The sequence below is a fragment of the Myzus persicae genome, unplaced genomic scaffold (genome assembly GCF_001856785.1).
Source record: "Myzus persicae strain clone G006 unplaced genomic scaffold, MPER_G0061.0, whole genome shotgun sequence".
Taxonomy (NCBI): Eukaryota; Metazoa; Arthropoda; class Insecta; order Hemiptera; family Aphididae; genus Myzus; species Myzus persicae.
In genome coordinates, this window is record NW_019101135.1 from 1456001 (window position 1) to 1470565 (window position 14565).

General features: G+C 27.9%; 1 protein-coding gene across 3 annotated transcripts; it reads right to left on the bottom strand.

The window, feature by feature from the left end:
* Window positions 1–63: 63 nt before the first annotated feature.
* On the bottom strand, window positions 64–12085 carry LOC111027843 (lysosomal acid phosphatase-like). Of its 3 annotated transcripts, none has more exons than XM_022306300.1 (8): window positions 9918–10295; window positions 8060–8152; window positions 5398–5640; window positions 4295–4474; window positions 4078–4201; window positions 2620–2825; window positions 1847–2003; window positions 64–286 (listed from the first exon to the last, which is right to left on the bottom strand). In XM_022306300.1, the coding sequence occupies exons 1-7, from the start codon at window positions 10080–10082 to the stop codon at window positions 1857–1859; spliced, it is 1158 nt and encodes a 385-aa protein (XP_022161992.1). In that variant the 5' UTR covers window positions 10083–10295; the 3' UTR covers window positions 64–286; window positions 1847–1856. The 3 variants fall into 3 exon arrangements, with proteins under 3 accessions (XP_022161992.1, XP_022161993.1, XP_022161990.1); XM_022306301.1 differs by lacking the exons at window positions 64–286; window positions 9918–10295 and adding exons at window positions 10822–10989; window positions 11887–12085 and having other exon boundaries at window positions 1483–2003; XM_022306298.1 differs by lacking the exon at window positions 64–286 and having other exon boundaries at window positions 1483–2003.
* Window positions 12086–14565: the final 2480 nt, after the last annotated feature.

The following is a 14565-nucleotide window of genomic DNA, read 5'->3' on the forward strand; positions in this document are numbered from 1 at the left end:
TGTTCGTGGCCGATTTGCGTATAGAAGTGGCTCTTGTTTATTATTTTTACAAAAACTTGAATCTCCAATTACGTAATTTATTAAAATAAGTGATAACCGTTGCGAAAATTTGTTAAAATTGTATAAGAAAGTAGGAATTACACTTTCATAATTTACACATCGATATTTATATAGGTATACAATAAATATGTTGTCATTGTGTTACTATTATATCTAGTAAACTGGACCGGAATAAACTTTTCATTGTGTAACGCCACGCAGGTGATGAAGGTTATCCACTGTTTGCCTAAATACAGATAACATAATAGCTAACTTTAACTAAACAAGTAATTTATGTTAATGATTAATGATACTGTTAATGTGTTAACTTTATCTTATAGATTCTCATCAATATCGCGTTTTTATTTATCGGGATTCAAAATTAACACGAAAACTGAAATTGTTAGATATAGGTATATTAACAGAAAATATTTGATTTAAAATTAAATATTATAAAATCAACCCCAAATTTTTAAACCACTTCATTTCCTATACATGTAAAGTTTGCATTTACTTCTCTACCATCGTATTCAAATACGATTTAATTATTACTTATTTCTAACAACTTATTTTTATATTTATTCACCAGAGAAAATTACATTATGCAACTAGATCCAAAATACTACTAGAAACCTCAATTGAAGTTCATGATGAGGGCATTTCTTTTATCATAAAAAGTGTCTTCAAATTTGTTATTGTAAATCTTTCCACTCAGAGTTTAAAATACAAAATGAATATTTTACAAATATTAAAAATTAACGCTGTTTGAACGTTCAATTTTTGTCAATCTCATTAAAAATGTACAAATTGTGTTCAAGTTCACGTCTATTTGATAAAAATGCGTAACATTTATGTTCATCAATACGAAAAACAATGAACTAATGCTTTGCGAAAACTTGTGTACTGGACCTCTGGGCTCAATAATTGTGTGCGTATGATTTGGATTGCCTTATTTTTACTTTCTTATTTCTTACCTAAACGGTCAACTTATATCATATTTATACAGAGGTTTTATTTAAATGATTTAAACGGGCAGAAAATAAATTTTTTTTAGACCTTACAGCATTATAATTGATCCCCTCATTTCCCTCCTCATCACAGTTCTGCACAAAAGTTATAGGTATGCCATAATATTAATATTGCCATCTCTTTATGTTTAATTAATATGATAGTAGTATATATGAATCTCAATAGATTATATTATTAATTTTTCGGTACCTACATTTTAATTGTGATATAATATTGATTATTTTTAAATGATTTCATTATAATTTACAAGTTATAACTATGCTTAAGACTTTAAGTAAGTATTATTAATTATTATGTAGGTATTTTCAAATGTATATGTAAGTATATGCTATACGCTTGAAGTGTCGAGCTATAATAATTAGGTACTTGTTAATAGCTAATAAAAACATAAACAAATAAACCATAAAACAATACTAAAACGTTCAAAACTAAGATATATTATATTAATAAAAAATACAATTTTGTTCTTTTTGACTATTGTTGGATCCCTAAATCGATAATTCATTAAAATTTTTGTAGTTATAGAATCAAAATATATTATTTATAAAATATAATATTATTTATATACAGGGTGCTTTACCAAGCATGCTGACCCCCATTGTTTCCTTTAATAATGAATTTATTCAAATTCTGATTTTTAGAATTTTTAAATATACTTTAAGACCATATTTTTAAATTCTTTAATTTAGCAGAATAACTGCATTATTTAAGAAGAAAAAAGGGGGCAAGCAAAGCTATTTAACAGGCAAAAGAATAAACAAACATAAGAAATTATTACATAGGTAGTTCTATATTTGTTGACACTCATCTTCCCATCTTCCAGATAAATTATCGGTCAACAGTTTTTTGAAGTCCTCAAATTTGCAGGGATTACCACAAATAAGTATTGAGATTTCTTCTCCATTTTCATTGTCCCATCGATCAAAATAAAATACCTAAACATTTATAATTATTTCAGTTAGATGTTACTAAAATTGTGTACCAAATCTAATTTCTTGTAAGTTAAAATGGGATCATGAATAGTATTAGAAGACTTGATAAAAAAATGTATAATAAAATAATAATTAACTAACATCATGATATGTGATAGTACGTATTATATTATATTATTATTTTAATTTACTTTGACATTTTGTACATCATGGTTGAACTTACGTGTTCGAAATATTTCGTATTAGTGATTTCTGATCAATGTAATTTTTAATTAACCAAAATACATTTTGTGTTATTTTACTGATCATTAACGTGTAAGCAATTGGGAATTAAATTACTTCTCTTAGTTAAAGTTATATATTTTCACGATATAGATATGGAATTTAAGTTGACATAATTATAGAATTTAAGACTTTTTTTTATACTTCAACCATTATTGATAGCCATTTATGATAAAATAAATTTAATGATTTAAAAAGCTTATCAATTCTAATTTTAAAATGTTGTGAGATCAACTGGTATAATCTAGATATTTAACAAAAACAAAACATTTTGAGAAAATATGTTTTTTTTAAAAATATATATAGCTAATTGATTCTTGGGTTCAGTTATTTATACCTTAACTATGTATTCATTTGTTACGTCGTGGTACAAATGGAAATGCAACGAGCCACCAAAATCAGGCAATTCAATAGCATGGCCAAGAAAGCTCATTGCCATTCCTATACTAATATCGTGTCCCGAATAAAGATGCATTTTTCTTGTTGTATTATAATTATTTGAACTCGATTCCATGTTCATACCAATTTCATTTAGCAGAGGTCCTTCAACATAAATTAAACAAATTTACAAGTTTCAAAATTAATATTTTGAACCTAAAATGCATTATGTCAATACGTGGTTCATGAGTTTAGCTAGGATCTACCTAGGAATTCAGTATTGCATGACGTATGGTTAGGTTAGTGTAGTTGTACATAAAGCACAAATAGAGCTAAAATACTTTGAAAATATATTATGATACACCAAATATAAATGTCTATATTTATAGAGCGTACAAATTGTTATACAGATAATTTTTAAACTCTGAGCGTACATAGCGATATGTGTTGTATTTACAATGATGTGTGTTTTTTTGCCTGTAATCAACATTTGTGGTAAAAAATTAAAAAATCGATTTTATTTTTTTGGAGTAACCCAATGACTAATAAGCAATAACCATAGACAAATATTTATATTAGCATTTTCCGGCATTTTTTAAGTACTTTCACTCTTTTTTGAGATTTTTATTGCCTTGAGAAATTTTTTGAATTTTTTTAGAATTGTTATCGATAAAATGCGAAGATAAGTTGTAATAATAGCAGTACAAAAATATTAAAGGTACATAGACACGATTGTTTTATTATATGCGTTTAAAGTTAAGAAGACTCATCAAAGTCCCAAAAATGTATAAACTATCTTTCAGTTAGAAATTCATACAAGTTTTTCTTTTTATGGTTAACATAAGAAATTTTAATAGAAGATCCCCAAGCTTTTCTACCTTTAATAAAAAAAAAGTTTATCGTAAAGTTAAGCTATTTATAGCCATTTAAATTAAATTTGAATATTTATACAAGTATGCTAGGATGATACGGCATCTCCTCTCAGGATCGTCTTTCGTATGCAATGATTCATCATGAAATTAAAACATAACTCATCCATTTCAATGAATGACAACTACTGTACAGCAGAGTGGTACCCACTTCTCCACCATTTTTTAAAATGTTGACGTATTTAAATCGAAATTTTAATGGTTAGTTTTTGAGTTATTTAATTTTGTGTCAGACGGCGATACTAAGAATAAACTCTAAATTATAGCCTATAAATAATGGGTTTGGATGTTAGGGTGAATTTTGTTATAAATTAAAATCCATCAACATTTAATCATTTTCAAAAATTTTCTAAGTATAATATAACAAAAAATATACGTTATTCAATATTAAATCAATTTTATAATTTATGAAACCATTTTTAAGGACTATATATTTCTTTATTTACAACCTCCAAACCGGAATACTTTAAATAAAATAATTTGCTTACCTACAAGCAATTTTATTATACTCATATTTTCCAAAAGAATTTTTGAAATGTTTGAATACATTGATTTCATTGTTGCAAAGTGATAAGGATTTATCCAATCCGGTACTGGTAAGCCTTCAGCTATCTTTAAGAATATTAAAATATCATAATTATAGTAAATTAATAATATGTACCAATATCTTAATTTATAAATAAATGTATATTATTTTTAACTTACCCTACACAAAAAAAGGTCGTATAGCTGTAAAACATCTCTGCCGGTGATAGATTGTCCGTATTTTTCAGATAAAAACGATATCAATGCTGTTATATTTTTGTCTGCAGAATAATTTAGTATTTGAGTGAGACTTTCGGTGAATGAATCAATAGACGGACATATTCCCATACTACCGATTAACTGTGTAAAGTAGCATAAAGTATATTATAGTGATTAGTAATTAGGTAGGTTTTCGAACTATAAACAGGCTCTCATAAAAAGTAGTTTGAATTAAGTATAAAGCAATTTAAAATTCAACAAGAGTCCATAGTCCACTTGTATGACAATTATAAACGACTATTTACATTTTTTTTTAACAAACCTTATAAATGTGATATTATTCATACAAGCCTTAAACTGTATAACCGAATATTACATTGTAGGCATATTTCTTATAAATGCAATAGTTACAGTACCTACGTATATGCATGATCTAATATAGATCGGTACCTATCTAAAATTTCTGACTGTAATCAGATGTCAATCATGATTGTTGTTGGTTATATTATTCAGTGACCTTAGAAGTGTATAGAACTTACCGTGTTCTATTTACTGTTAATTGTTTTTAAACATTCAACATTACATTTTTATTTTTAGTGTTTTAGCTTACACTATATAGATTATCATAAATCGAAATGATTGTATAAGATATTACATCTTACATGATAGTATTATATGTATTTTTAATTGTTAAATATAGAATATAACTTTGCATAATTTTGTAATCAAAAGAAGCTTTACCCAACATTTGTAGGTACCCTGGCGGGGTACACCCTACGGCAAGGGTCACCAATTAATACTTTCCGTGGGCCACATTAAAAATTCTGAAAATTCTCGGGGGCCATAAAAATGCAAAGTACATAATATTGATTACAATATGCCGATTGGCCGAAACTAATACACAAAGATATGAAGTTATCGGCTTCTTTTCTCCTTGTCTGCGGGTCGGTTAAAATTCATCCACGGGCCGCCATTTGGTGATCTCTGCCCTACCGTCACATCAACTGTTATCTTTAAAGTGTTAACCATGTTCAATAAGTATTTAGTAGATACTAGATACATACTTGCCCTCGATCTGGTGAATTACTGTAAATAGGAATAGGTTGCCACACAGTTTCTGAGTTCGACCATTTCTGATAATTTTTTGGCGGATACATTCCTGTTAAAACCATTGCCGCTGACATGAACGTCCGACTTGTGTTGGTAGTTTTTACTAAAATCTCGCTATCCAAATATAAGTCACTTACGAAACCATTGTATAAGCTTCGAAATATTTGTCCTTTTTTGTACATATTTTGCTTTCCTTTCTGTTAATTAACATCAGAAAAATATTAGAAAATAATACAATAAACATACCTTTTTAATTTATGTAAGTATATTATTTGTATTATTTGGTTCACTTAAGATTTTGATCGAAGAGAGCAGAAACGTATAGGTTATAGGTACATAAAAAAAATAGGTTAATTGGGTAATGCTTTACAGTACCTAATGTGTCTAGAAAGTCACTTTAATGGATGTGTTAAATTTAAATTTAATAATCATTGTATACGAAAAACGATTTTGAGCGAAGACGGTCTGTCAGCCTATAATATTACTAAGTTTATTTTATGTAATTATTATTGTCTAGTACAGGGGGCGGGGTACGAGTTTGGAGCTAAAAAGTCTTGATTTGGTGGAGTTTATTGTTGGATTCCTTGACCCATATTAAGTAGTTGGTGTGTTTTTTTGTTCCTTTCCAAGGCGCATCTGATTGCGTTTTTAAGAGTATTTTTTATGTTATTATTGTGATTAAAGTAATTTATTTTACTATACATGGGCATTTACTATAAAAGGTAAATTCGTTTTTTCCGAAAAAATTGAATTTGAAAATGTCACTGTGTTTATAAAATATTATAGTATACTCTAAAAGTCTCAAGTATACCCACGAATAATATTTGTAAACTACCTACAACAAAATAACTAAAATCGTAGTTATTTTTGGTTTAAATATGTAATTTCGTTCAAATTGAACTTATAATAGGGAACTATAAAAAGAGATACATATATTTTAGATTTTTTAGATACAGAATTAACTACTTACTTGAAACCTTGTTTTAAATTTTCAATCCTTAGCTATAAAAGGTGAACATTTTATAAATGTTTAACTACCTACGAAATAGTTTGTACATTTTGAATTTAGTACATTTGTCAAAATTCGAATTTTAAATAAATATAGACAAAAATCATACCTATGTATTTTTAATATTTTTAAACTATTATTGTAATCAGTGGCGGTGCGAACTTTTTGAGTCTTTAAAGCAAATTGTACATTTTTAATATTTTTACCACCAATCATCCTCTTTATTACATCAAAATGATAATTTACTATGTTGAAGCTATGAAGCTATGAAGCAATTGCTTCAAATAGTATTGTATCCTGCCGCCACTGATTGTAACAATATATCAGAAGCTTCGTTTTAAATATATGCTTTTTGACATAACAAACAGAATCGTATTGACATAAAAAAAACTACTACTACAATTTAACTAAAAAAGTTTAAAATTGAAAATGTCCGTAAATAGCTCAAAACGAGTCATAATATTTTGAAAATTTTATCAAGTATTGTAAATTTCATGTATATACAGTTGTCCGTTCTTGAATTACAACAACACAAGAAAAGCGTACCATGAGAAATTGAGTGAATATCCAATGTTGTAGAAATTCTTCAAATGCTCATAAAAGTTTAACTTGATTTTCCAGAAGACATTTTTTGATTAAGTTAATCAAACTTATGAGTAATTTTGTATTAGATTTTCAAATCTTAGATACAAAAATTAAATTTTTATGAATTTTTAACTAAAAATAATTTGAAAATTTCATGATTGTTTTAATTTTAATTTCAAGGGCTCATAAAAATTATTTTGGATTTACGGTCAACTTTTTTTAAAATTTAAATTTACAGCAACTTTTGAGGAACCTTCTACTACATTTTTAAATTTTTCTTATCCACATTAATTAAAAATAAACTAATGATGCAAATCAAAAATTTCATACTTCTATAAATGAGTCAACGAGAGTCAAAGTATTTTGAACATTTGATGGTGCATAGGAAAAGCTAAAATAAACATTCAGTGAAAATGGCATGTATCTATGGTAATTTATTTAAGAGTAACACCAGTAACACCACAAACCAAAATCAACTTTGCTTAAAAATTCCCGTTTTCCTTAATTCTTTTTTTGGTTTGCCAGATGCTTATGGAAACTTCTAAGAATTTTATATGTTGACTTCCCGAATGCATCAACTAGATTCACTTTTCCCCCAAAAAAAATATTTAAGAAGAAAATCGAGGCATTATTTCGACTACAAAAAAAAAATACTTATTGTGTACACAAATACTAAAAATTTAAAAATAAACACATATCGTTGTAAAATCAATACAATATATATCTCTCCTCTCTGCTCAGAATCTACAAAACACACATCATGGTAAATAACTCTATGTCTGAAAACCCCTAGATTCACCAATAATTATATTTAATTTTAGCTATTTATATGAATTTAAAATAAAATCAGTACCTAAAATCAATCCAGTCTTCAATTCGCTCAAAATCTAAATTGTAATGTTTTGTTGACAATATAATTATTAATTAGGAATTATAATATAAGAGAGATTTTTTAGTTTCTTTTAATGCTAGTATACATTTTTATAATGTTATAATGATTAATTTATACCTACAATACCTACTTTAGTTAATTGCATTATTCCTTCAGGAAAATCGTTCTTGTGTGACTCAGTCTTGTATTTGAACATTGGTGCTCTATTTCCATGACGGAACAGCTGTAAACGTTATATTATATTAGAAAAGCATGTACATTTTAAATAGTTTTTTTTTAATGTGTGACGTTTACTACTTTATGTAACTTTTTTTCGTCTATTAGGCATCACCATTCACCATAATTATTAAAATAAATACCATATGTGTGTCATGTTATTTTAAAAAGTAAGTGACTACTTGTGTTACAATAAACACTTTAAAAGTTTAAAACCCATATTTACCTCTGTTTTTGTTTGATTAATCTAAACGTAATCATACTATTTTAATTTTAATTTCATACAATAAATACTGGACCCTACTGAGAGAACTATTGGGGAGCAAGAGTTCTTACACTATTATTATAAATTAAAATACATACTACATACATTCTTCTTATGGAGATAAATGATAATTGCCTACTAAGATAGTAAGATATGACAGATATACAATAATTTAAATAATAAGCGAATGAAAAAAAAAATAATAATTTTTGGATAACTTAAAGTAGGTAGGTAATAGAAATAGCGCAATTGAAATATTGAAATAAAGAAATATAATCACAAATATATATTAATAAAGTTAAACAATCTATCACTTATTCTGCCAAACACAAACACGTGTGTTCCCCTCTACCGTACCAAAAAACCTACAATACAAACCTACAATACCTACTACAGCTAATGGCCACAGTTTCCGGGCTTAAGATCAATAAAAAAAAAAAATCTATCACTTCTACATTTTAGAATTTAAGTCTAATAAACAAAGAGGATTCATTATATCAGAAGTATTTTATAAACAAGCACTTAGCTCGACGTTTAGCTTTTGACGAAATTAGATGTAAATATCTTTTATTTATTTTTAATTAAACAGTACAATATATTTTAAATACAATATGAAAAAAAAACATTAATAAAGTTATGTAAGAACTGAGAAGCAGACTTACCAAGTTTGGGAACCCTCAAATTGGATATGAAAAATAAAGGTTTTTCTATGTTAGATAGGTATAGTTCTAATTCTAAAAATGTTAAATATTAATCTAGAGACTTGGTATTGTTTTCGCCAATACGAATATTATAACTTATAAATAAGTTCATATATTATTATTTTCTTTAGATAGGTGAGCCAATAATTTTTTCAAATATTTTTACTAGGTAATTTTAACATCAATTTATACCATGAATCTATTATCACAATTATATACTGGCTATGGATTACCTATATTATGTAGCTGAAGTGATATTTAATACTTATATATATATTAAGTTCTATATCTTACTTATATTATTATCATTTATGATAGTATAAAACTATCAATCATAATAATATGATGATAATATAATGTTATTAATTATTATGCATAATATTTTTAAAATAAATTATAAAATATCCCTAATACCTAAAGGTTGCTGTAATAAAGTTTTCACTAAAAACCGTGGTTTGTGCTTATGCAAAGATTTATAACTGAATTAAAATTGAATACTTTAAATGAGGTATGTATTTAAACTAGCCAAAACCAATCGTATACCATATGGCAGATCGGTATTCCGATTTGTATGTATTACTCTTTTTTTTATTATTTTGCTCCTATACAATCAACAATTTATTTTTGACAACAATTTTATATTTTATTTATTTAATGCAATTTGTTTAGTATATTTAAGTATAATTTGTATAGAATCTATATTAAATAGTTGGATGACGAACTCTTTGTAAAATTTTTAAGTTTTTAAATACTTTTGCTTTTGAAGTAACATTTCCACAATTTTTCTATAAAATATAAATACATACTATGGTGACAAATTTAAGTGAAGGATCTGAAAATCGTCCTGGTTTAACGACGTCGTTACTTTGTTGTTCCCATCGTACTGTGAACACGTACAGGACACTGCAGATGACAATCACAGTTAAGGACAAACCAACGACTAAAGCAGCCTTTTTGAAATCTAGTGCCATTCCGTGAAAGAATGAATAGCTGACAACATACGACCCTCTAGCCTAATTCGCTTAAACGTTGTTCTTGTTTATTATTTTTAGTAAAACCCACAAGCACGTACAAGGAAAAACTAAAAAGCATATTCATCTTCGAAAAAAGGTAAGTTTATGTACATCAAATCAATATATATATATATTGTATTATTGTAACTGCACCATCACTATAGTCTAGTGTCTTTCTATATAATAACTTCTCTAACTAACTTTTCATTGTGCATAACACCGTGGTGTTGGAGGTTATCCATTGTATCTAAATACTGATAACATAATAGTTTGAGACTGGGTTATTTTTTTTGATTAAACCTATTCCATTATAAATACATTAATTAGGTCTTAGGGGTCCACCAATCATGGTTTGCGTAATGTACTACTTAGTTATTTTAAGTATTTGACCTATTTAATGGGATGCTAAATAAACATGTATGCTGATCTGGGTACCTACATGGCTACATTGAAATCAAATGATCAATATAAACTAAGTCGAATGAACTTTGCTCACACCAGTCAAAGTTTTAATATTTTTTTCATAAATTACAATTCAGTTCCGGTGTTCAGTTATTGTACTCAGGAACGAATCGTTATGTTATTGCTTAATTCTTATTATATAGACACTTATTTGTTACGTCAAACTAATTATAGATAGGTAATAACTTATAACTTATGACCTAATTCAAGAATAAATTATAATATTATAACTTACAACGGCGACGAATTTGAGGGAAGGATCCGCAATCTGTCCGCTGCCAATGACGGTGTTTCTGTGTTGTTCGTCCCATCGTTCGGACACGTACAGGATACCGAAAAACACGGTCAAGGATGAGAAAACTATTAAGGACGTCGTTTTGTAGTCGAATGCTACCATCCTGAGCTAGAATTCAAAGATTTAACTGCAAAGGTTAGATTAAACGACATTCGCGTTTATCAATGCCCAGTGCCCACCTATCTTTTATATTATTTCTATCCACCTGTCAGTGACACAGGCTGTCACATATATATATTTTAAATCTTACATTACACTTACAAATGATGAACATTTAATAGAAATAAATAATATGAACATAAAATTAGTTATTTTAAATTTAAATGTTGAGTAAGTATACGTAAGTATAAGTGACCGAAAAAATTCATTGATAAATCATTGTTTATGATGAAAATTAAATCTGAGCGGAGGCGGTCGGTCACCATTTATTTCTAAAAATATTTTATCATATATTAATTATATTGAATTAATTTTTGATGATAAAAAATCACATACCTATATTATATTATTATTATCATAATATTATGTCATTTAATATATTACTAATCGATAGTATAACTAATAAATTGCAAGTTGATAAAATAGTACCGTAAATTATAGTGTGAAATTCGTGCTGGAGTGGACTGACTCAGATTACCACCTTTTCTATTTAACTCTTGTTGTAATTTAGAATTCTCTCAAAATTGTAATAAGTTTGTACACTCTGTACTGAAAATAGCCAGTTCGCCATCGGATTCGTGGTATAAATAACTTAAAATGAATACAAGTATCTTGCGAATTTTAGATAGACCACAATACAGCGTTCTTATTATGTGTTCAAGTAAAAAAAAAAACATACGAAAATCATTTTAAAATCAATATATTATATTATTATCCGCTCAGAATCTAAAATATAAAATGTTGGTAGGAACTAGGAATATTATAAAAATGTATAGCTAGCCGTCTTGGATCAGTAATATATAAGATAAATCTATTATTTCATAATAAAAAGTGTGCTTTACTCACATAACCAATAGGGATAAGATGCTAACACCGAAAAATCCAAATAATAATTTATAAATTACAATATAGGTACACAAAAACAAAACAGATAATCATATAATCTTAATAAAATGCAAGATATAATAAGATACGTAGCTTCCATGAGAGCTATACTTCAGTACAAATATAATATTCAGCGTTAGAAGTTAGGTTAGATAATGTTATTATAACATTGAATACTGTCTAGAATAATGATTTTAACAATCCGTACTGACTATACTATGTTACGTAAAGACAAATAAATTTAAAAATTGACAGTCAAAATTATTAATAAACTATAAAAAAAATCCTTGACTAATGACGTATGATGACTAAGTTTTTTTATTATAATATACTTGTTTTCTATCACAAGGACTGTAAATTAAATAATTTATACTCGTACTAATATACTATATAGATACTTAAAAGTTAAAACGTATACATATTTAATCAACATAAAGATACTCGAAACATTGCGTATTGAACTATTTAGTATTTGTTCATATCAATATTTTAAAGTATGTGTATAAATGTACGAATAGTAAGTTAATAGTTAGTTAATTTATTGATTTTCAATAAATTATACGATTTATACGTGCTTGAGATGTATTGATTTAAAATTTAAATGGTTCTATACAATCATATACCTTATCTATTTTATGCATATTATTATTATAGGCGATGTGTTGTAACTACTAACTTGTAATGTTTAACACTTAAACAGTTGAGTAATACGTATAATCTCGAAAAGTTTAAAAAAAAAGTTTACACAGGTAATTTGAAGTCTTTAAAAATCTAAATTTTTGAAAAATAATGATATTTTATTATGTTTTTACTTTTATGATGACAACATATTTCTAATTTCATACTCAATTCCCCCCCCCCTCTGTGCCCTGTGCACTGTATTGCGAAAAAAAAATTATACTGTGAAAACTTAAGAGGACGTAATACCCGTCACCGTCTTAGTGTCTTACTACCGCGCTAGTCCGCGCAACATACCAAAACTTGTTTTTGAGAGAAACAACTTTATCCCCCTCTGTATTCATAGAAGAATTACCAAAATTACACAACTCATATGGATGAAATTTACATGTAACGTAGAGTTTTTATTATTTAGATATCGCTAACCAGTAATCTAATAACTAAATGAAAAATATCTAATGTTCGCAAACTAATAACTTTAATTGTATTTATGTTATCCAAAAGGGCAATCAGGTTTTGCTATGTCACGCTTTAGTAAGACGGAGACATCACAAACGGGTATAACACAACAACATCCTCCACAATATTTTAATATATTAAATTGTGCGTAATATTCTTATTTATTAGGCAGTTCTTATTTTCACGTGAAAGTATTTGTTTTCACGTCCTGTCCTGTGATTGGTCGTAATATCGATAAGGTATTATATTTATAAGAAATATTTTTATTTATAGTTATGTCCCATTGTTAAAATCGAGGTTTTAACAATTTTTTTTAAAATTTTTTTTCTTTTTTTTTAAGATAAATACAATCTGCCCCTATAGGGACAATACGAATATGTGATATTAGAAAGTATTTACATGAAAACGTGATGGGAGAAGTCACCCAGTGGTTACTACCCTTACTTGATAATTTTTTTTTTATATATATAAAGCTACTTTAATTACTCATTGAGAAGATCTCTACACCATTTCCTGCTGAGCCTCCTGGGAGGGTTCCCAGGAATTGTGAAGGTGGCAAGGTTTGAAATGAGGGGGTTGGTATGAGAAGGGAGTTTTGAGTGGAAAAGTTTGTAAAAGGTTACTGCTTCTTCGTGGACTGTTTTAATTTTTAGATCGGTGTGTAAGGTTAGATTTGAAATATAAGGAGGAGAATTTGTGATTTTACGAAGGATGTTATTTTTGAATGTTTGAATTTTATTAGTGTTGGATTTTTTGGCATTGCCCCAGAGTTGAAGACCATAGGTCCACATAGGCTTAAACAAGGATTTATAAATTAAGAGTTTAGTATTTAATGGAGTGTGTTTGTTTTTCGTAATTAGAGTTTTGAGGATGCGGAGACGCGCATTTAAGACAAGCCTTTTAATTTTAATACGATGTGACCACGTGAGTCGACGGTAAATTGTCAAACCTAAGTATTTAGTCGATTGAGAGGAAGGGATTTGAATATTGTCTAGAGATATCATAGGAAAAGGAGGAAGGCGAAGAGTGAAGGTAGTATGAAGCGATTTGGATCCTTGATACGCCTTTTTTATACCAATCAGCCATGAGGTCGAGGTGGAGTTGAAGATTGAGGGAAGCTATGTGAGGATTATCATGGATAGAAATAATAGCCTTGTCATCAGCAAATTCTGCCACGGTTGTGAGCGGAGAGGTGGGTTGATCGGCAGCGTAGAGATTGAATAAGGAAGGAGAAAGGATGCCCCCCTGTGGAACACCTGCATTAATCTTTGCTAAGCCAGAAAAGGATGTGCCGACTCTGACCTGAAAGTAACGATCTGTGAGGTAGGATTTGATTAATAAGTAATAAGTTGGATGGAAAATTGGCTTTATTTTATACAGCAGTCCCTCATGCCATACCTTATCGAATGCTTTGGATATGTCCAAGAAGAAGCAGGAACAATAACTTTTTTTTTCAAGGGAGAATGAGATATTACCGACTAGTCTGTGCAGTTGATGTATTGA

Coding starts and splice junctions, on each gene's coding strand:
- LOC111027843 (XM_022306300.1), bottom strand. CDS start 10,082: ATGGCACTAGATTTCAAAAAGGCTGCTTTAGTCGTTGGTTTGTCCTTA. Junction 4,202..4,294: donor ACGACCTTTTTTTGTGTAGG/GTAAGTTAAAAA, acceptor ATATTCTTAAAG/ATAGCTGAAGGCTTACCAGT. Junction 2,004..2,619: donor CAAATGAATACATAGTTAAG/GTATAAATAACT, acceptor ATAAATGTTTAG/GTATTTTATTTTGATCGATG.